This window comes from Bombyx mori, chromosome 11 (genome assembly GCF_030269925.1).
Source record: "Bombyx mori chromosome 11, ASM3026992v2".
Taxonomy (NCBI): Eukaryota; Metazoa; Arthropoda; class Insecta; order Lepidoptera; family Bombycidae; genus Bombyx; species Bombyx mori.
The window spans coordinates 9,091,001-9,114,043 of NC_085117.1; the positions used below are offsets into that span (position 1 = coordinate 9,091,001).

General features: G+C 33.1%; 1 protein-coding gene and 3 long non-coding RNA genes across 10 annotated transcripts; 2 read left to right on the forward strand and 2 right to left on the reverse strand.

Moving 5' to 3' along the window:
* Positions 1-1,060: 1,060 nt before the first annotated feature.
* LOC134199674 (uncharacterized) lies at positions 1,061-3,573 on the reverse strand. 7 transcript variants are annotated; one of them, XR_009974267.1, is made up of 3 exons: positions 2,481-3,142; positions 1,908-2,154; positions 1,061-1,418 (listed from the first exon to the last, which is right to left on the reverse strand). It is a non-coding gene; the product is annotated as an uncharacterized LOC134199674 (long non-coding RNA). The 7 variants fall into 7 exon arrangements; XR_009974263.1 differs by having other exon boundaries at positions 2,336-3,142; XR_009974265.1 differs by having other exon boundaries at positions 1,908-2,195; positions 2,481-2,495.
* A 49-nt stretch (positions 3,574-3,622) lies between these two features.
* Positions 3,623-6,174, forward strand: LOC134199675 (uncharacterized). Its single transcript, XR_009974269.1, has 4 exons — positions 3,623-3,751; positions 3,928-3,999; positions 4,456-4,576; positions 4,668-6,174. It is a non-coding gene; the product is annotated as an uncharacterized LOC134199675 (long non-coding RNA).
* LOC134199676 (uncharacterized) lies at positions 5,886-8,113 on the reverse strand. The gene is made up of 4 exons (XR_009974270.1): positions 7,975-8,113; positions 7,727-7,798; positions 7,150-7,270; positions 5,886-7,058 (listed from the first exon to the last, which is right to left on the reverse strand). It is a non-coding gene; the product is annotated as an uncharacterized LOC134199676 (long non-coding RNA).
* Positions 8,114-9,553: 1,440 nt separating this feature from the next.
* On the forward strand, positions 9,554-23,026 carry LOC101742466 (sphingosine kinase 1). The gene is made up of 3 exons (XM_004931618.5): positions 9,554-10,457; positions 18,230-18,329; positions 19,690-23,026. Exons 1-3 carry the CDS (start codon positions 9,562-9,564, stop codon positions 20,539-20,541), a joined length of 1,848 nt encoding a protein of 615 aa, XP_004931675.3. The 5' UTR covers positions 9,554-9,561; the 3' UTR covers positions 20,542-23,026.
* The last annotated feature ends 17 nt before the right edge of the window (positions 23,027-23,043 follow it).

The window sequence follows — 23,043 nt, forward strand, 5'->3', positions numbered from 1 at the left end:
ATATTTTGTACTCCCTAAAAGGAAAATAGGTATAAAGTTTTTTTAAAATGTTTAACATTACATTTTTGTGTAAGATTAGAAAATTGTTATTCTTCCAAAAAGAAACTACATTATCTAACAACTGTGCAACTTACTCGGAATCAAAATCAATACCTACTAATTATAGTGACCTGATTATTTTTTTCAAAGTTGCTGGATGCTACACAAAAGTAGCAAGTTTTACTTTTAGCACAATACATATGCATTTGAACTTGTGCATAATATCTTTCTTTAATTTTTTTTTGCCTTTTTATTTATGGAAACATAGCATTACTCACTTGCTTGTTTGTAGATCTATCAAAAAAACATAATTTATGTTTTTTTAGCACAGTGGGCAATACCCTATTATTCATATTAATTATATACGGCGCGGCGATGCGAAAATTCATTACTGAATTATTTAAGAATGATAGGCATAATATAATATTTTAATTCGCGATCTGTTTATAATTTTTAATATATGATTTAAAAATAAGTTATCTTTAATATTTTTAATTTTGTGATTTATGGGGTGGTCACAGTCATTATTATAAAAATAGAAATTTTGAGGAAATATAAATGTTTAATACAAATTATTTTGATAATCGAAATAAATTCATATCAATCCAAATTCATATTTGAACTATGAAAATTGTATGGTATGTAAACAGAAATATATTTTATAATTATAATGACTATTTATTCCATGCAGTATCGGTTAGAGAAGCTTGCACAGCTTCTCTAACCGACACTGCAACTAGAATAAAGTCTAATAAAGAATAAGAATAAACTTTTCTTCGAAGCTCAATTCTACAAGGGTATTCAATCAGATAGATAGATCTGTCGTTCCTGTATGAAATTCTGGTATGTCGAAATCTTGGATAAATCCAGCAAAGCTAAATAAAGTATTTACCTAAAAAATATGTTTATGCTTAAAGTCACGTGTTTATGTTATTCGAAAGTATTAAGCTCCAAGCAGCATTTAGCTCCAACTAAATTCATTAAGAACCAATTTTTCAATCGATGATTAAAACAACATTAATACTGAGAATGAATATTTATTTATAAAATACACATATGTTTTGACCACGAATTTTGCACGATAATTTAAATTAATATTCATTAATATTAATTTAAATAAATATGAATTAATCTTCTTCTTCTATAACCCATAGTCAACAGTTGATCCTTCTGTTGCTGGTGCATTTGACTCATCACTGTCAAATTTGTCCTCAGAACAACAGTTTTTTTTTTGCTGGTTCTGATTGTTTACTTATACTTGCTTCAGATATATTAAGGGGTGATGTGGCAATACACACTTGCCTTGCCTTTGTGTTCCTGTGCTGGAGCTACTTGGATGGCTTTGTCATTACTACACCTATTTTCAAGTGGCTGGACATCTGGAAATATGAAATAATATTAGCAATTTCCAACAAACGTATAGTTTGTAAATATATAGGATTATAATATGTGTACTGTCGTAGTAGTAGTAGTAGTATTTAACTTCCTAGTCATCATCATCAGCCCATATAATATATCCCCTTGCTGGACACTGGCCTTCACTACCATTGAGAGGGTTTTTAGGCCTTAGTCCACCACGCTGGCCTAGTGCTGGTTGGTGGATTACACACCTAAGAAAATCCTAAGAACATTTAGGTGTGCAGGTTTCATCACAATGTTTTCCTTCACTGTTAAAGTAAGTAAGTGATATTACACTGTGATAAATTTTCATTTTCACAAACTTCCTAGTACCTTATGTAATAGGAACTGAGATCCACTTGCCCATTTTGGCTACTTCCACTAACTAACTAACTATTCTCATTTTTTCTGATATTGTTATTTGATTAGGAGATCTGTGAGTGTAACTAATTATTGACAGTTACACCTACCTTGACTACAAGATGGCAAAGGTATAATAATACGACACATCTCATTTTTAGTCGTCTCTTCAATTTCCTTGATAATAGTGAGTCTTTGCCGTTTCACAAATGCAGGCCGAGGTTCACTATGAGTGAATTTTCGTTTTCTATCTGCCCGACAATCGAATTTGGATGGTAAACAGTTTGGTTTCATTCGAATTCATTTGATGGAGCTCATTATCTTGTATTGCATATAATTCTCCATGTCGTTTTCCAGCTAAAACATGAAATAATTTTCCAACAATTTCAATACATAACCTATAAAAAAATTATTAAAATGTTATTTTACTAATGTTAGGAATATAATTTCGACTGTATCAAAATGTTATTATAATGTATACCTACATTATCTCTTGAAAGATAAATAATGAACATATTTACTTATTTGTTTATATTACCTATGTGAACTCTTAACCTATCTTTTTTATACCTTCATAGCGATAGGTGTATAGGAGGATGGAAAAAATGTATTTGGGCTAACTTTACGCGAATGCACATTATTTTATTTATTAATTTTTTAATTTTTTTAATTAAACTGTATACCAATTAATTGATCCTTCAGGATTTATAATTGTTTTTTTTTCACGATTAAAACCGCGTAGAAAGTTTAGGCATTATAGTTGACGGCAGGGGGGTGCAACTCCCATACAAAGGAAAATAACATACAACTAGCGTCATCTTACTCCTGTGGCGACGTCATTTTTGTAACTTTTAGGCATTAATGATCTAATAAACTCACTAGATGGCAGATATGAGTTCTGACTCAATAAAAAATGTAGCGTACTTTGAAGCAGTGCTTCCACTTTTAGGGAATTCTCCCTTTTTTAGGGAAAAATAGCTGATATTTTGGATGATAAAGACAATTTAAAAAATACCAGGATTTAGGATATTTCGGGGTAAAAAGCAAAGCCTATACTAGTAACTGTTGTGAATTTTAAAATAAACGATAATTAAAGTAAAACAATGAACATTTTATTTTATGGAGAGAGAATGACATTAAGTCGAGTTGACAAGTAAAAGAATAAAACAGAGTTGTGTATAAAAACTATAAAGGTTTGATTCAACAGTAACCCTCTAGTAAAGTAAATCATAGATTAAGCCACTGCTTTTTCTTAGGGATTCCCCAGAATCCCAATAAGTATAATCCGCCAAATTTTTATTTACCTATTTTCGTTGATGTCACCAGAACTTACTTGTATTGTAATATATAGGTACTTCATGTACCATGAAAGATTATCATGGTAATTTCATTTACGAAAACCTTGTAATTGTCATTTCACTTTTGCTAGCAGTTCCTTCTTCAAAGACTAAGGTGGAAAGATTATTCAGTGTTCTCAAATTTAAAAACTGACAAAAGAAACAGGCTTTCTAATGAAACCCTGAACGGCTTGCTTCATAGAAAGTTCCCAACTTTGCCAGCAAACAATTGCTCAATTTTAGAACCGAACAGTGTTAGGTTGTGCAGCAAAAGAATATAAAAGCAATGCGTCGACTTCCTTGAAAATTCTAATCCTATAGATTTATGATCTTCTGGGGGCGTTTATATTATATATACCTACATTAAATAATATGCTCTGGTTTATTTTCTGTATTTTATTTACGCTTTCTATATAAAGGATTTATGAAAGTTGTCTAGGAAATTTTAGGGTAAATTCAAAAGAAACTAGGGTAAAATGTGTTAAAAAAAACGTAAGTGGAAACACTGCTTTGAAGTTTTCAAAATTCCAGGGCCGTAAAACAATCTCAAAAAAAAAAAAAGTTTTCAAAATGTCGTAACGATTTAATTTTTTAAATCGTTTTTTTTTGGTCTTGGTGTGAGTTATTTTACGTTTTAGTATTAATTTAGAGCAACTTTTAGCTTTATGAGAATATTAGACGATTAGACATTGAGAAACTCTGTTTTGAATTCTCTTTAGACATAACTTGGCTCCAATACTTTTTTCTTCGTTAGCGTTTCGTAAGCTTGTGTAACTATTTTCATTTCTTACAGAATGTTTATTATTAAAAATCAGCATGCCTCGAAGATCGAAAATGAAATGCTATTTCGGATGCCTTGATAACGGTGAGTTTACACTATTTTCCCGGTATATTATTTGCTAACAGAATTATTATTCATAATATAATTAAATGAATTAGCACCAACTAATGGTCCTTCCTATTTCTGCTGCCTAGCTATCATATATGTTAAGTTTTGATCAAAACAGTCGGTATTAAGTCTCGTACTATCACACACACACCTCAGATAATAAAATTGTCTCGAGTGGGTGGAAGTATTTATTTTTTGCAACTCAGCGTATTATATGCTTATTGTCAAGTGGGCCCGAACTAGTTTTTTGGAATGATCAATCAGTCATGCTTTCCTGTTTAAATAAAATACAGCACAATTGATCTCACATCCAAAGTTAGATGATGGCATTCACGTTTTGTTTCCTGGTGTTTGATAACTAAGTTACACCAAGTGGCCTGTGACCACGTTCATCCTTCTACCCAATATAAAATAATGTTTTTATTTTTGTAGACAAAGGTTTGATAATGACAAAATTTTATGGAAAAATTATAAGGAGCACTAAAATGTCTGAAACATGAAAAGATTGATGCACTATATTTGAACCAGAACGTGTTATGTAATATATTAATTTGTAAGTAAGATTACATTAACACTAAATTTTTCATGGTCGTATTTTTTCAATATTTGTTACATACTTAAGATACTTTGTTTCTCCGTTTCAGAAGAGAAACTGATTCAGCAAGGAACGTGAACTCTCAAGGGATCTTATTTTTTTTTAAATATGTTTATAATTGATAAATTAATAATTGAAATAGTTCATAAGAACTAAATTGATGCCAATTTTGTTTTAAAATAGGTTGTTTAGTTCTTATAGTTATAGTATTACGTTTGAATAGTTGTAATTAGTAAGTTAGTAATATATGAAAATACTGATATAAATTTTTGTAAATAACCTTTTGTAAATTCTACGAGAAGATGATTTTAATTAATGATCAAAAGTCAACGGTCTTTAAAAGCATTATTTGCAATTATTTAGATTTACTGTGGAATATATTTGCTAAGTTGTGTTTTCTGTATGAGCAGATATAAAAGAAAATGCCCAAACATGATTACGTTTCTTACATTTTCATTATGTGAAATCAATATGCTTGTGACTGAGTATATTAATAATTTATTAAAACTTAAGTGATAGACAGCAACCCCTATGGCACTGCTGAAGTTTATAAGCACTGGTGACCACTTATCATGGGCCGGATTGCGTGCTCGTCTGCTGTTGAGTGCAATAAAAATTTTCGAAACCCTTTCTATTATTTAGATGTAATATTAGTGTACATTTAATTTGGATTAAAAGATAAATTTACATTTTATGTTTGCATGTGTATGTTTATAATTCATTTGCATGTAACGAACACCAGTTTCTTTTGTAACAAAATGTAAACTAATGGTTTGTAATGAATGTAATTAACTTTAAGATGATTTTCTTTCAATCTGCTGTTTGTTTCATCTAGTATTACCAAAGCTAAAGCATCAGAAACGTCAGAATAGAAATAATTTAGATAGGGAATAAAAGTATAACTAATGTAATCATGTCTAAGATTACTATAAGCGTCATTAAGTACAAACTATCAATATTTAAGAGTACTTTAAATCATCATTACATTTTTTAAACATTTTTTGTTTTTCAAATCATGTAATAAAACGTTTGTGCAGAACAAAATGTCACATGTTATGAACATGATTGTGGGTTAATCGTTTCTTAAATTTCTAAATGTTTATAAGAATGCTAAGAATAATTTAGTATTCACTTTAGTGTGTGTATTATCTCTACAATGCTAGTATAAATGACAATTATTGTATGACGAAGCATAGGTAGTGTTTATAGATGTAATATTTTCATACAAGGTCATGATCTGTCACGATCAACTTTAAGCAAGAACTGCTATAGTTAAGAAACAAATTTATTAAATTTAATTCAAATTGTCTACTATGTTTGTAATGGAAAGCTGACATGTTTATATTTCGCACAAATGACTTAAGTGACATTGAATGATTTGATTATCTAGACTTAATTAACTTTTAGATAACTTTCGATTTAATGTTATTAAGTACTCTAGTAGGATTAATCTAGAGGAGTTATTGTTATTCGAAATTTTATACAATTGTACGTTCATACTATCTTTTAACAGTAAATTGTTTGTAATATAGGGAAATTAAATAGCTTACAGAGAATTACAGCTTTTTATTTAAAAAAACTGTTTTCTCTCTGTATGAAAAGGTCTTATCGATTAGAATGCTGAACACAATCAAACGCTCTTTAATATTTCATAAGTACTACCGGGAATTTCAGCGATTCTAAACGATAAGATTTTTTCATAAAGAGAGTTAATTATAAAAAATATTAAAATTACTAAAAAAGCCACCTGGTGGGGGGTAGGGAGACTAATAATCGACAGCAGCGACGCCTGCTGTCCCGGGCTCTAACTAAAGCAAAAATAAAAATGAGAGTTGCGCATCTATCTCAAATATATTAAGTGTATAATCTATGCCGTCAACCATAGACAACAGCAGACGAGCACGCAATCCGGCCCATGATAAGTGGTCACCAGTGCTTATAAACTTCAGCAGTGCCATAGGGGTTGCTGTCTATCACTTAAGTTTTAATAAATTATTAATATACTCAGTCACAAGCATATTGATTTCACATAATGAAAATGTAAGAAACGTAATCATGTTTGGGCATTTTCTTTTATATCTGCTCATACAGAAAACACAACTTAGCAAATATATTCCACAGTAAATCTAAATAATTGCAAATAATGCTTTTAAAGACCGTTGACTTTTGATCATTAATTAAAATCATCTTCTCGTAGAATTTACAAAAGGTTATTTACAAAAATTTATATCAGTATTTTCATATATTACTAACTTACTAATTACAACTATTCAAACGTAATACTATAACTATAAGAACTAAACAACCTATTTTAAAACAAAATTGGCATCAATTTAGTTCTTATGAACTATTTCAATTATTAATTTATCAATTATAAACATATTTAAAAAAAAATAAGATCCCTTGAGAGTTCACGTTCCTTGCTGAATCAGTTTCTCTTCTGAAACGGAGAAACAAAGTATCTTAAGTATGTAACAAATATTGAAAAAATACGACCATGAAAAATTTAGTGTTAATGTAATCTTACTTACAAATTAATATATTACATAACACGTTCTGGTTCAAATATAGTGCATCAATCTTTTCATGTTTCAGACATTTTAGTGCTCCTTATAATTTTTCCATAAAATTTTGTCATTATCAAACCTTTGTCTACAAAAATAAAAACATTATTTTATATTGGGTAGAAGGATGAACGTGGTCACAGGCCACTTGGTGTAACTTAGTTATCAAACACCAGGAAACAAAACGTGAATGCCATCATCTAACTTTGGATGTGAGATCAATTGTGCTGTATTTTATTTAAACAGGAAAGCATGACTGATTGATCATTCCAAAAAACTAGTTCGGGCCCACTTGACAATAAGCATATAATACGCTGAGTTGCAAAAAATAAATACTTCCACCCACTCGAGACAATTTTATTATCTGAGGTGTGTGTGTGATAGTACGAGACTTAATACCGACTGTTTTGATCAAAACTTAACATATATGATAGCTAGGCAGCAGAAATAGGAAGGACCATTAGTTGGTGCTAATTCATTTAATTATATTATGAATAATAATTCTGTTAGCAAATAATATACCGGGAAAATAGTGTAAACTCACCGTTATCAAGGCATCCGAAATAGCATTTCATTTTCGATCTTCGAGGCATGCTGATTTTTAATAATAAACATTCTGTAAGAAATGAAAATAGTTACACAAGCTTACGAAACGCTAACGAAGAAAAAAGTATTGGAGCCAAGTTATGTCTAAAGAGAATTCAAAACAGAGTTTCTCAATGTCTAATCGTCTAATATTCTCATAAAGCTAAAAGTTGCTCTAAATTAATACTAAAACGTAAAATAACTCACACCAAGACCAAAAAAAAACGATTTAAAAAATTAAATCGTTACGACATTTTGAAAACTTTTTTTTTTTTGAGATTGTTTTACGGCCCTGGAATTTTGAAAACTTCAAAGCAGTGTTTCCACTTACGTTTTTTTTAACACATTTTACCCTAGTTTCTTTTGAATTTACCCTAAAATTTCCTAGACAACTTTCATAAATCCTTTATATAGAAAGCGTAAATAAAATACAGAAAATAAACCAGAGCATATTATTTAATGTAGGTATATATAATATAAACGCCCCCAGAAGATCATAAATCTATAGGATTAGAATTTTCAAGGAAGTCGACGCATTGCTTTTATATTCTTTTGCTGCACAACCTAACACTGTTCGGTTCTAAAATTGAGCAATTGTTTGCTGGCAAAGTTGGGAACTTTCTATGAAGCAAGCCGTTCAGGGTTTCATTAGAAAGCCTGTTTCTTTTGTCAGTTTTTAAATTTGAGAACACTGAATAATCTTTCCACCTTAGTCTTTGAAGAAGGAACTGCTAGCAAAAGTGAAATGACAATTACAAGGTTTTCGTAAATGAAATTACCATGATAATCTTTCATGGTACATGAAGTACCTATATATTACAATACAAGTAAGTTCTGGTGACATCAACGAAAATAGGTAAATAAAAATTTGGCGGATTATACTTATTGGGATTCTGGGGAATCCCTAAGAAAAAGCAGTGGCTTAATCTATGATTTACTTTACTAGAGGGTTACTGTTGAATCAAACCTTTATAGTTTTTATACACAACTCTGTTTTATTCTTTTACTTGTCAACTCGACTTAATGTCATTCTCTCTCCATAAAATAAAATGTTCATTGTTTTACTTTAATTATCGTTTATTTTAAAATTCACAACAGTTACTAGTATAGGCTTTGCTTTTTACCCCGAAATATCCTAAATCCTGGTATTTTTTAAATTGTCTTTATCATCCAAAATATCAGCTATTTTTCCCTAAAAAAGGGAGAATTCCCTAAAAGTGGAAGCACTGCTTCAAAGTACGCTACATTTTTTATTGAGTCAGAACTCATATCTGCCATCTAGTGAGTTTATTAGATCATTAATGCCTAAAAGTTACAAAAATGACGTCGCCACAGGAGTAAGATGACGCTAGTTGTATGTTATTTTCCTTTGTATGGGAGTTGCACCCCCCTGGTTGACGGCGTTGACGCATGCGCCATAGATTATACACTTATGGCATGCGCAGTACACATATTTTGTATACATTTATTCAACTAATACAAATAGTTAATTAAACAAAAAATGAGTAATTTCGAAAGAGAACAAACGTATTTTATATAAGAACAATCGAAAATGAGTATTTACGAGTAATTAAGGACGAAAAAATATTAAAAATTGCAATCGAGGGGCTAACTTTTAGATATATTTTTAATATTTTTTTTAAAATAAATAAATGGGGAACAAACAATTATTAATAGTGAACAATCAAGAACAAATGATGAACAAACGAATTAATAGAAAATAAGTAGAAAACAGGAAAAAAAAAATTTTTTGAGGGGCTAACTTCATTCACCTAATTATTATGTGTTTAATCCATGTTTAATCTATGTCATTTAGTCATGGCGGATTCAATGTTTGGTAAGGACGTGTCGAAAAATATTGAAGGTGACTCGGTTCCGAAAGATCATGTGTATTTGGAAGAAACGTTTTATATACTCTCTAAGAAGAATTCAGTGTTTCGGGTTCGTCTAACATCTAAAGGGCTGTCTTTAACAAAAGAAACTGATGGTAGTTCTAAAGAACAAACTATTTTGTTGTGCGACATTATAGGCAGTAAATGTATGAGAAGCAAAAGACGGCGACACGGAGCTAGCTCTTGTGTCTGCAGTTCGTTGGTGGGTCCTCAACAGCTAAAAGTTGTGGAGGAGAACAGTGGCGATCTGGACGAAAATGACATTAGTGCGTATTTGTACATTTACTCATATATTTTGAAACGAAGCCGTCGCAGTTGGAAGAGGGAAAGAACAACAATAACCCTTCGCTTCAGGTCTTTCGATAAATACGAAGATAATAACAGAGAGGCGCAAAAGTGGCGTACATTTATAAAATGCTTGATAGCCGGTCAGCCGATTACGTATGTGCCACCGCTCAACGATAAGAAAATACTTATACTTCTCAATCCAAAATCCGGACCTGGGAAGGCTAGAGAATTGTTTCAGACCAAGGTGGCTCCGATATTACAAGAAGCGGAAGTGCCGTATGACCTTCATGTCACTAAATATGCTCAATTTGCCCGCGAATTCGTTCGTACGCGTAATGTTTATGCTTGGCGTACTATTGTGGCGGTGGGTGGAGACGGTGTGTTGTTTGAAATCCTTAATGGTATGTTTGAGCGCTTGGATTGGCAACAAGCACTGTCGGAGATTCCTCTCGCCATCATCCCCTGTGGGTCAGGAAATGGATTGGCACGAACTATTTGCCACCTCTACAAGTAAGCAAATTAAATCCTGGTTCAGTGACCTTTACACCTCCTAATATGTAATCGAAATAACTTTGTGTTGCTAATTATTAAATTTATTAGAATGTGTATGCTAAATTTAATCTTTGGTATAAGTGTTTTCACGACAGTGCTAAGGTCAAACTACATAGCTTGTTATTGTAGCCTTCATAGTTCTTGACCAATGTTTATTTTTAGAAAAAAAAAGTAGTGGTTTTGTAAGGAAGCACTTTATTTTAATTGATGTCCTTTATATTATTTACGTGAAATTTATAAATTTTTGACACTTTCGATTAAATTAAGAGATTCAACTACATTAAAAAATGAAAAATCATAAATCACTTAGATTTTATAAATATACTCAATATTGTATTTTACTATGAATTTGTAATTCAGATTATGTGGTTTGAAAATAGCTTACTGTTTATTAACTATAGCTTGATACTAGAGACTTGTCACATCCAACTGTCACCATTCTCGTCAAACCCGTTGCTTGTGACGAAGGGCTCGGTGAGTAAATTAACACACAAACACAGTCCACTGAGTTTCTCAACGGATCTTCTTAGTGGGTCACATTTCCAATTCTGTGGTAGATTCTGCAAGGCACTGCTCTTGCTAGGGCTAGTGTTAACAAAGTTCTCAGGTTAGAGTCTTGTGAGTTCACCTACTCGCCTGGAGAATCTAGTATGACCCCTCGAGGTTACTAGAATAGGTAGTGAAAAAAAACGTTGTCACAGTGATATTTCTATTATTAAATTCTTTTTAATATAAGCTAATGAAATTAAAGGGTCTTTGTTGTGTAAGCTTAGTGGACATGTGCTAGGTACAGTAGATAGAAACATTTATTAAGAAAAAATGATACCTTTAAGCCCTATCATTTTCCCATACAATATACCTAGTCAGGTCATAAATTCTGTCACATGTTTAATGTAAAATAATTGAAACAAGTTTATTCATTATGTAACCATTCATATACCAAAATGAACTTAACAAAACATAGATTCTTATGACACGTATAAAGTTTATTCAAAATGACCTCCGTGATTTTGAATACAGGCCTTCAATCCGTGCGGCCAGTCGTCTATCGCAGCACGAACGAGGTCCATGTCAATATCGGCGGCTGCCTTAATCAAGGATGTCTTGAGTGACTCCAAATTGGGATGAGGCTTTGAGCACGCCTTTTCCTCCAAGTGTTGCCATATCTTGTAATCTAACAGATTCAAATCTGGACTGGAGGAGGGCCAGTCTTCGTGCCGGATGAAGTCGATTTCACGCGCCGCCAGCCAGTCTTGTGTGCTCTTCGCTCTATGAGCTGGCGCCGAATCTTGTTGGAATACCCAGTGCCTGTTATTGAACATGGTATGAGAAACAGGTTCCACAAGGTTCGTCAGGACTGTATTTTGATACATAATTGCATTCGTTTTTACACCTTTCTCACAAAAATGTACCTCTGTTAAGCCCCAATAAGAAACTCCCAACCATACCATGAGCGAGGATGGAAAATGACCTCGTTGGACACGCGGAATACGGTTGCTCGCTTCTTCACTACTGTGTGCGTACACCTTATCATTTTGTTTGTTGTAGCTCTCTTCTACGGTAAAAAATTTTTCATCCGAAAAAAGAATTTCCCGATATTTTTTTCCCGCGTACCGCTTCAACAAAGCGCGGCATCTCTTCAGTCTCAGGTCCATTAGACGAGCATTCAAACGATGTCCTGTTTTTCTTCGATATGCCCGAAGCCCTAAGTCTTCATTTAACATCCTTTTCACCGTGGTTCTGCTTAACCCCATCTGAAGGGCCAACAGTTTCTGCTTACGTTTGGGATTTCTTTGAATTCGCGCCTTCACAGCTTTTATCACTGCTGGAGTCCTAACAGACCGAGGGCGACTACTTCTTGACCTGTCATCTACACTAGAGTCTTCATTGTATCATTTGATGGTACGATAAACGAATATTTTGGTTATATTAAAATTTTTCAGTATGTTAAAAATTTGAATTGGCGCGTAACCGCAACGATGCAACGCAATAACTGCAACACGGTCTTCTTTAAGCGTCCACTCCATATTTAAAAATGAGTAAAATTCTAAAAGTATACATTTTTATTTTCATGAACAATTCGAAATTCGAATTCAATAAACTTTTTCGTGGCCAGCATTCTAAAAGAAAAGTTTTTACTGTGTACTTATGACCTGACTAGTTATAAGCATCACACCAAAGATTCGAAATTGGGTAAGATTCTTAAATACACACAACTAAATATATCGGTATTTTAACGGGTCCATGCATTCAACAGCATACAACTGGTTTTAATAATTACATAATTGTAGAAAAATGTTTTAAGAAGTTTTAAAACTTCTAAAATATTTCTGCTGACTCAGTAACAAAAAAAATTCTTATTGGTCAAATGAATAAAAAATTTAAGTCAGTAAAAACTGAAGATAATGTGTTATGGAGTTTGGTAACTTGATTAGTAATCAAGTCTGCTATTATATACTAATCAAATTACACCTTTGGGGGTAGTCCATTAATTACGGAGGCATTTTTGAGAATTTTTCGAAACCACTCTCATTTTGGTGAGATTTCCTAAGATTTTGAACTCATGTGGTGAGATTCTTCAAAATTTCTATTTTGGCTGTAAACGTTTTGGATTATTGAGAGAAAAAGCACAAATTGTTCTATTAGTTTCATTGAAGACCTGCAAAAACTAGTATTTGTGAATATTAAAGTAATTTCAAATCACAATCATAAAATTAACTATGGATATTGCGCTGCGACGTTCGTCAAGTCGCACGTGTATAGCGCTCAAACAATTGAACGCTTTTTTTGCGGCTCTGCGAGATTCGGATGAATACGACAAACACTATTGTGTCAGATTTGGCCATAGTTTATTCTAGAAATAATTTTTCACGCAATTTCACACCGTTTTCTGCCAGAAAAAAAATTACGTGATATTTGCTAAGACATCCTCCCTAAGTGAGATTTGGAAAGATTTAGCTTGATCCCCTGTCTCCCTAGAACACGTCACGTAATTAATGTAGGCCCCCTTAACAAGAGACAGTGTATTTGAAATTACATTACAAAACAGAAGAGGCAAAAGTTTATTCTTCTGAAGCATACCAAATAGGTATTCATTGCGCCATACTCTAAGCATTGCGCTAATTGAATTACCGTTAATTTTTGTCAATTGAAATGGAATTCTGCAGTATAATAACGTGAATCTAAGACCGGTGGGGTACAAATCAAATCGACAAAAGTATATACAGCATTCATGGCCTCAGTAATTTTGGTTTGACTAATTTTAAATAAAGGCAAAAGAAAAATAAATCGCTTTATTCATACTTCAACCACTTGTTACTGACGTTCAATGTATAGCGAACAAGCAGTAATTAAGAAAAAAACACGTTGGCCTATTAAGTGTTGCGCAAAATTTATCAGTGTAACCTAAATAACTGAGTTGGTTTAGAATTACCTAGTTTCGTTAACGTGTTTATTATTGTTATTTGATAAACAAATGCACACGTTTTAAAACCAATCGTACACTGCGAGGAGATTACATAATGCAGGATCCGTTTGTCATGTTTAAAACGAAAGGTTTTTTTTTTATAGAGGCGATCATTCTACCGAATTGAGATTTTTGGTGGTTATGCCGCTGTTCAAATCTAAGTATTGTACATACCCAAAAAGTCTGCACGTATTTACGTGCAGCATTCACGAAGAAATAACCGAAACAATAATAAAAATCGAACCCGTAATATTACAAATTTGCGTCGTATAAAGGGGGTAACAGCGTATTCTAAGTTTACACGGGTTGTTACCACCATCCCGTCTATTTTTACTACGAAGCAGTCATCCGTTCTGATTTGAAAGGTCTAGTTCCGGTTTCCTTGCGTTCTGTTCCTGTTATAGAATTCTATTGAAACTTCGATCACATGTCTAGGGGTTAGGAAACCATTTAAACATCGACTGAGCTGTGAGCTTATTTACGTGCCTATCCTATAATAATAATAATGATTTATGATCACGACATTACTGCACGTGTCAACTACGCCATGAAGTAAAACATGTTTCTCTAATGGATCAGTCGCGCCGTGAAGTTGAAAAAAGTTCATTATTTTTCCGTAGAGCGCTTATAATAAGAATATCCTTACTCCAAAATGGTTGCAATATGAAAAGAGGTAGGATTTCGCAAGAACCAGTTCGAAGCGACATGGCCATCATGGCCAAGATTGCTATCACTATATCACCACCACTCTACCGTTTTCGACTTACATCAGGTCGGAATTCAAACGAGAATGCATCTGCTACAAACCTATATTCTCTGGGAGAGTATTCTTTGTGACATGCCCCGCCTACCCTCCAACCATCCTTCTCCTCTGACTTCAGCTTTGCAATTTCAACATAACATGTATTATGATATTGATAGATTACGCCAGAAGCAAGGTAAAAATAATTTCGTAATTGTTGATTAGATTTTATTGTTGACATTAACAACAGAATTGAGGAAAATATATATTTATGCACAGAGCGTTCATCGCATGTATTTTATATATTTCAAATTGCCTTACATTAATTAATTCACGTACGCTTCTTTTTTCTATTTGTATTCTATAATATCATAAACGTATCCCAAAATACTGATAAAATATATATATTTTTTTTTTTTCAATAATAATTAGTCTTTGTGTGAAAATAATAGACTCACAGTGCATATTTGTTTGTATCTCACAGTTTTTTTTTTAAGAAGCAACGCTTAGCTATTTTTTTTCGGGACGGTATTTCCTTAAATTATTTTGATTTTTTTATTTGACAGCCGTCCCCCGAAAGGCTTATGAAACGGAAACAATATATAAAATAAGATTAAAATGTATAGTAATAAAATGAAACTGGAAAAGTGCGTTATACGTATTACACACGATGTGAAATACCGTAGTTTGCATGTAATTGAACAGTTACAAGTCGAAACAAGTAATTTAATTTCTATTAAAATATATAATATTTTGTGTAAATGTATGTTTTTCCGCTTAGCGATCACGCTATGTGATATGGGCATGTGATGCGTAGAGGAGATGCATGTGACTATAGTACAATTATTTTGTCGGTGCAGTTTGGGTCATAAAACATAGCCCGGCTAGGGCGGTGAGCATGTTGCGCGGGCGCAACGTCATTATCGATAAAAACAAATGAATCATCGAAGGCAGGTACACGGCGGCGGGGCGGTATACGAAAGGTGGTGATTTTTATCACACCCACCAAATTACAAAACTAAATACACTATCGATAATGCTTATCGAAAACAATAATGCGCATCACTATGCCCGTCCATAAGGCTCGTGAGTGGAAGAGAGAGCGAAATATTCGCTTCACGCTCCCGAACTGCACGGACAAATAATTCTACTATAGGTGTATGGAAATGGTAGTGCAAGGTACAGAGGGAAGAGGTCGACCGAAGAAGACATGGATGGAGTGTGTGAATGACGTTTGAGAGAGAAAGAGAGAGAGAGAGAGAGGAGTGAGGGTTGAGATGAGGGCCGATAGAAAAGAATGGAATAAAAAAATTCGCTGTGCCGACCCCACCTAGTAGGATAAGGTGGAGACAAATTGATAAATGGCATGGACAGCTATTTCGTAATATTTTTATTTTTTTTATTACTGATATGCTTGGACGATCTCAGAGCCCACCTGCTGTTAAGTGGTTACTGGAGCCCATAGACATCTACAGCGTAAATCCGCCACTCACCTTGAGATATAAGTTCTAAGGTCCGAGTATAGACATTTGCGCTGCTGCTTATTTATACCTGCTATGATCTACCCACAACGGGGTTTAAGATTATCGGTAGGAGTTTAAGAGTAATCTCTTACTTTACGATTTCCGAATTTCGTTTAGCCATGCCGTGGTCTCGAATCATTGAACGAATCAAATATGAAAATGTAAAATCGAGTATGCGTTTTATGTTCTCGAACAAATGGAACTGGACGAGAATAGAAGTGCATTTACAACGCAACCGGGCCACTCAGGTATATCTGCTTGTCTATACGTAATACATGACGTATGTAATTAAACTACGTGCATAACGCTGAACCGTAATTGTGAAAATTACACAGCGTATTTCAATAATGACGTAATTATATTAATATTACCTGAATCAATTGATATTCGCTCGAATCTTGAAATCGAAATATTGCTTGATTGTAATAATTTAGTCCTTTGTGGATCAACCCGAGATGATTATACTTAAAAAAAGCGGAAAAAACAGTATTTTAAAATAGTTTTAAATAAATACTCTTGTTATGCTTTTATTATTTAATCTTGTGTTTCTTACCGACAGTCGTTCGGGACCACGATAATTGAATTGAAATAGGACCGTAGGAAATAACAAATCCGAGACTAAACTGTAAAAATAGTTGTATTTTTTTTTATAATGGACGCTGCCGCTATTTTTTTTTTTTTTAAAGCCATTTTTACTCGATATATTGTTAGGGTTAACCCAGATGTCGAAATCTGTTCGGTATTTAAAAAGTTATTGTGAAACCAATATATTATTATATGTACATGAATTCTGAAAATATTACACTCCTTATTGGAAATTGTTTAAAAAAATGCACTTATGCTTATGGCAGATGATATACTAGCTAATCTATCTATCTTCTATCTTCTTCTTCTATAATATATAAAAATGAATTGCTGTTCGTTAGTCTCGCTAAAACTCGAGAACGGCTGGACCGATTGGCTAATTTTGTTCTTAAATTATTTGTGGAAGTCCATAGAAGGTTTAAATGGTAAATAAATATAAAAATGATCGGAATTAAATTAAAATAACAATTTTATTTTTCCTTTAATGTGTCCCCCGTCGGACCGATTCCTTTTGTTTGTTTTAAGTTTATTTTATACAAAAGCTTAGGTCTTTTATTTATCGATTGAGGCACTACGAAGTCTGCCGGGTCAGCTAATGTGAGATATAATACCTACATATTTTAATGGTTGCACAACGATTTCACTGCCCACTCAATGTTAAGTGTTTACTGGAGCCTATAGATTCCACCACTAATATGCTTTTATTCATTATTAATATGGGCACAAGGTTCGGCAGTGTCTTACGATGTGGAGTTTATGCTCTCAGATAGCCGCTTAACATCAGTTGAGCCGTGAACTCCTTGCTTTTGACTATGTATCAATTCGCTTAATAATACTAACAACTTAAATGTTTGCTTTAATAATTGCGCATCGTAGAAACTACACGTTTAATATAACAGTGATTTTATGTAATTACCTCGTATCGTAACCTTTGATTTCTAGGTTATTTTCTTGTTTTGTAGTCTATACAACATTCTTTTGTACCTCTGTTTGTGTTGTTTTGTTTTGGGACAAATCCTGATATCTTAGCAAGAATTAGACCGTAGACATTTATCTATACATATAAATAAAATTGGTGTGTCGGTTTGTAATATTGAAATAACCGCTTTTTACAACATGCATATGAATATAATTATATACAGTACATACACCAAAATGATTTTGACGAGACTCACTGATAGGTAGCTGATAATATAAGGAGTAACTTAGGCTACTTTTTTTAGACTAGCTTCGCCCCGCGGCGTCACCCGCGGTACGACAATAACCGCGGGTAACATCGCGGGACTCGGCTATCAATAATAAAATTTAATGTTTCGAAGCGAAGCGAGGGCGGGTCGCTAGTCTACACTAAAACATGAAATCTTATTCAATACAATATAAATGGTATTAATCTTATTAATATATTTATTTCCAGTGAGCCGTACATCACTCAAAATTTAACCGGCATTTCGATGGCTCTAGTTAAGAACAGAATCACTCCGATGGACGTCGTTCGCATAGAAACAAAAACGAAAGTAAGTTAATTCAAGCTAGTTTCCTCTTATTTTGTTGTGAAACTCGGTAAGCGGTAATGACGTTTTAGCAGTAAAATGCCACGCAACTTAATGCTTAGTAAGATGGATTATTGCGCAGTAATAAATCAGGGCTGCGTTTAATTTCCACTACTGCTATATTATAATATACGAATTACACCAATTTGTTGAAATTCGATGTTTAATAATGGTGGCGAGTTTCAGTTTACAAAAACGTTTTGTGGTTATGGTATGGTTATTTTTCTGTTACCCCGAACGCCCCCTAGAAGCGGGGACCTCGTAGGAGGTTCGACAACCGGCCCGAAAAAAAAGGTAGTTTTTTAGGGCATCACACCAAGCGCTAAAATGAACTCTGAAACCTATTAAGTTGTATTATGTTAAAATTAACATTTGGTTAACATGTTATAGCTAACAAATGGGGAAAATAAAATGATTTCATGGCAAATGTGAGAATTTAAATATTTTATGTTTTATTTTAATATATGTTATGAAGGTTCTACAGTCAAATAGAAAAAAAACGGAGCCCTTATAGTTTCGTCAAGTTTGAATGTCAGTCATTTTACTCCAATCTCATTGACCATTGGCACTCTATGATTTAATGAAATTTAGTAAACTAGTGTTACTATGAACTGTACAGTTGTGTAATCAAAAGTATAAAATTATAGCGATTCCATTCAAACATACAACTTTGTGAAAAAAAAGAATTAGGGATTGAACTTAATTTTTGGAATACCACCTCTATTTGTACCTGAGGTAATTAGCCTTAGCCTGAGCCTACAATAAAATATTTTTTCTTACACTATTTTTAATTCAAATTTATTAAAATTTATTTATCTATTTATTTATTTTTCATTTTTTATTTGAATTTCAATTTTGAAGGGTGGGGCAGCCGTTGTAATTATACTTGAGACCTTAGAACTTATATCTCAAGGTTGGTGGCGCATTTACGTTGTGGATGTCTATGGGCTCCAGTAACCACTTAACACCAGGTGGGCTGTGAGCTCGTCCACTAATCTAAGCAATAAAAAAAAAATTTATTTTGTTGATATTGAATTGTCATCGGTCCTTAATAAGTATATCAAATTTCGAGTTGATCCGACGTTTTGAAGGGGCTCAAAATCATGTTTAAAGATTCCGTTACTAACATACATGATACGTCTGAAGCTAATAAAAGCGTATTAATAAATGTTCTTTGGTAAACCATTACGAGGCGCTGTTTCATTGCATTGTGCTGACACTACAAATAACTTTTCGATTCGTAAATACAGTGTGCGTTCTATTATTATATAATGATAAAAAAAATTAAATATGGCATTAACAACTCTAATTTCTTTGACCGCAGATCATGTTTTCCTTTCTATCGGTTGGATGGGGCTTATTGTCAGACATCGACATTGAGAGCGAGAGATTACGAGCAATCGGAGGTCAGAGATTTGCGGTGTGGGCAGTTGCGAGATTGCTCGGACTGAGGCGGTATCGGGGAGTTATCAGCTACGTTAAAATTAAGGATGTCACTAATCTTCCCAAGCCGAAACAACCGTTGGCTCTCAGCCACAGCGTGAGCCAGGATGGGGCACTCGATTCCCCCGACGCGGAAGCGTTTATTGACTGCGATGAAAATTCCGAAGTGTTTAGCAACGCGGTCAACGGGAAGCACCATCAGCGGGTTGATTCGTGGTATTCTGTTAATTCACGGAGAAGCGCATTTTACAGTACGCGTGGTTCGGAATATCATAGCGTCACCAGCGGTGGTTCGGAGATGCGATCGCCGGTACACGCTTGTATGCACGGGCCGGCTTCGCATCTGCCCTCGTTAGTATCTCAGCTACCGTCGCATTGGGTCCACGAAGAAGGAGAGTTTGTCATGGTTCACGTAGCGTATCAGCCGTACATTGGAGAAGATTTCTTGTTTGCACCGCGATCCACGCTCTCCGACGGCGTGATGTGGATGTTGATAATCAAAGCTGGGATTTCTCGATCACAGCTACTCTCATTCCTTCTCGGCATCGGTCAAGGGTCGCATGCGGAAATCAATAATGAATATGTAAAAATGATTCCTGTTAGTGCATTTAGAATAGTACCGGAAGGTTCGAGCGGATATCTCACCGTTGACGGGGAGCTCGTAGAGTACGGACCTATACAAGCAGAGATCTTTCCGAATGTAGTAAATCTCATAGTGCCAGATTTAAAATAACAGGATAAAATAATAGTTGAAGAGTTCTTCTCAAAATGACTGAAGTAGTTGTTTGTACTTTAACCGAGCCTATAAGAGTGCAATAAAGATATATTTTATATATAGTTAGTTACATCTTATTGGGAGTTTAAACATTTGGTTGTGTACAACGTAACTTATTATTAATTATATTTATATTAAAATTGAATTAATGAAATGATCATTCCATAGATTTAAACATGGTTTAGTTTAAATAAGTTTATGTAAAAAAAGGTGATATTTGTGAAACAAAATGTTTGAGTAATTGCATATATTTGTAACTAGTCAAGGCTTTTTTTTAACATGTACAATGATTTAGTGCCAAATATTCAGCACTCTAAATTTCTACATTTCAATCTTTAAACAGTTTGTTGATTGTTTGCTCAAAGTAGAGTGATTACATGAATTGCTACTTTTACTTTTACATTTGGTCTTTTGGCCGAGATCAAAATGTAGTTTTGATGTATAATGCATGTAAATCATTACGAAAATAACCAAAAAGTTCAGTTGGTTTTTGGCTTCAACAAAGAACAAAAAAATATTTTGATAATTATTTATTTGGTTTGTAATGTATAAATTTAAAAAAGTATGTGTTTAATAGGTATGTTTCACAGTCAGGAAAAACATTTGTTTTCCTTTTTAACTTATCTCCAAAGTAATATTTCCTCATAAATGAGACAAATATTTTGGGTAATTTAATTATACTATTGATAATTATTAGTTACCTTTGCAAAATCTGGTTATGGGTTTAAATAATTACTTATTTTGCTTTACTTTAAGTTCATATTTTGGGCTGGGTCTGTTGATGTAACTTAATTAATTTTTTTATGTATTAAGCAGTATTAATTAATATTAACCTAAGTTTTTAATTTAAAAAAATTCTGTGATAATAATTCTGCCATAGTGCCGACGTTGGCTTGCTGATTTAATGTTGGATCCCATATTGGCCTAATTGATGTGATATGTTTTTGTTAGTATGTTATATAATTTACGGAATTGATATCTACTTCTTGCAATACTTATTACTTATCGAATATATTTATTATATAATGATTTTGTAAAACTATTGTGTAATACTTGCTCTAGTTGATTTTGTTTTATAATATATTTGCAATAATATGTTAAGTCTGCTATCCACTAAAACAGAGAGATGTTTTTATAAACAACTAATCAGATATAATTATTTTTCGCATAGCTCTAATTGGATATCATTAAAACAAGAGATCATATATTTTTTAAGCTCATGTGCAGCAGACTTTAATTTGTGAGGCTTACCTGAATTTCCTTCCCAACCACCAGTTGATTAACACTACAATACAATTTATAATGACAGGTCTCCCTTCCATGACTGACTGTACTAAACAAATATCTATCCTCGATAGTTTGAGATGCTACTGTTAGAGTAGCTAGCTCAAATCATCATACTGATGGAAAGTGAGCCTCAAAATTGGTAGAAAACTATTTTTCATTCTAATAGCACAGTTACAGCTAATCATGACATGTAACAAACAGTATTTAATGCGCACATTCCATTGTTGCTTGTTGGTGTAGGGTTTTAAGATTTTTTTAATATTTTTTGATGAAATTATTTTGTACTTTAATTACCAGCATTTCTGAGTAATTGTTGAAATTAAATCGATGCCTCCAATGAACACTACTCTAACTCAAAATTTTGAAATTTACCGTTTTTCACGCAAATCGCTTCACTATTTTAAAAGTATTACAAATAATTATTGATGGGGTTCGAAGCAAGAGTAAATCAGCTAGTGACACAAGAAAAAACCATAAATATATCTGCAATAATAAAGATTTTATGAACTTTTTTCGTTTAAACGCTCCTCCTGTAAACCTACGAATTTGGAGTTAGCGTAGTGTTCATGGGAGGCATCGAAATGAAAGTTAACATTTTATTGGCTAATTTAGATAATTTTTAATATAAAAATGTACAAACAATACCTGCCGAGAGCCTGCAATGGTTGGTACAAAATGACTCAAATGCTAGCAGCAATTGTGATCTTACCAGGACACCATTGCAAGAGCATTGGCATTGCATTGAGACTTAAATGTTGTAACCACACCTGGTGCTGGTCAGGGGCATTGATATTGACAAATCACAAACTCAATTATGCATAATAGCATCTAATATAAATTTTCTGAAAACCATACTAAGTTTGATGTAGGGCATCAAGAATTATCAGACTTTGAGATTGGTAATTACATACATAAATGCCAATGTAACTTAAAATATACTTATGTAATGGAAGTCAAAGAAATGAAGCTATATGTTTAATGTGTTTAATAATTATTACACAATTCATTAAACTGTGTGCTGGTAATTAGGTAGTGATTCTCTACAATCGTTAATAAGTGCAAAAAGAGAAATAAAACTTTTTAATAAGTATGTAACAATTATTGTTATTTGAATTTCAATTTTATGAATGATGTTAATAAATTATTATTATTGCAATTCCTCTGGTTATGTTA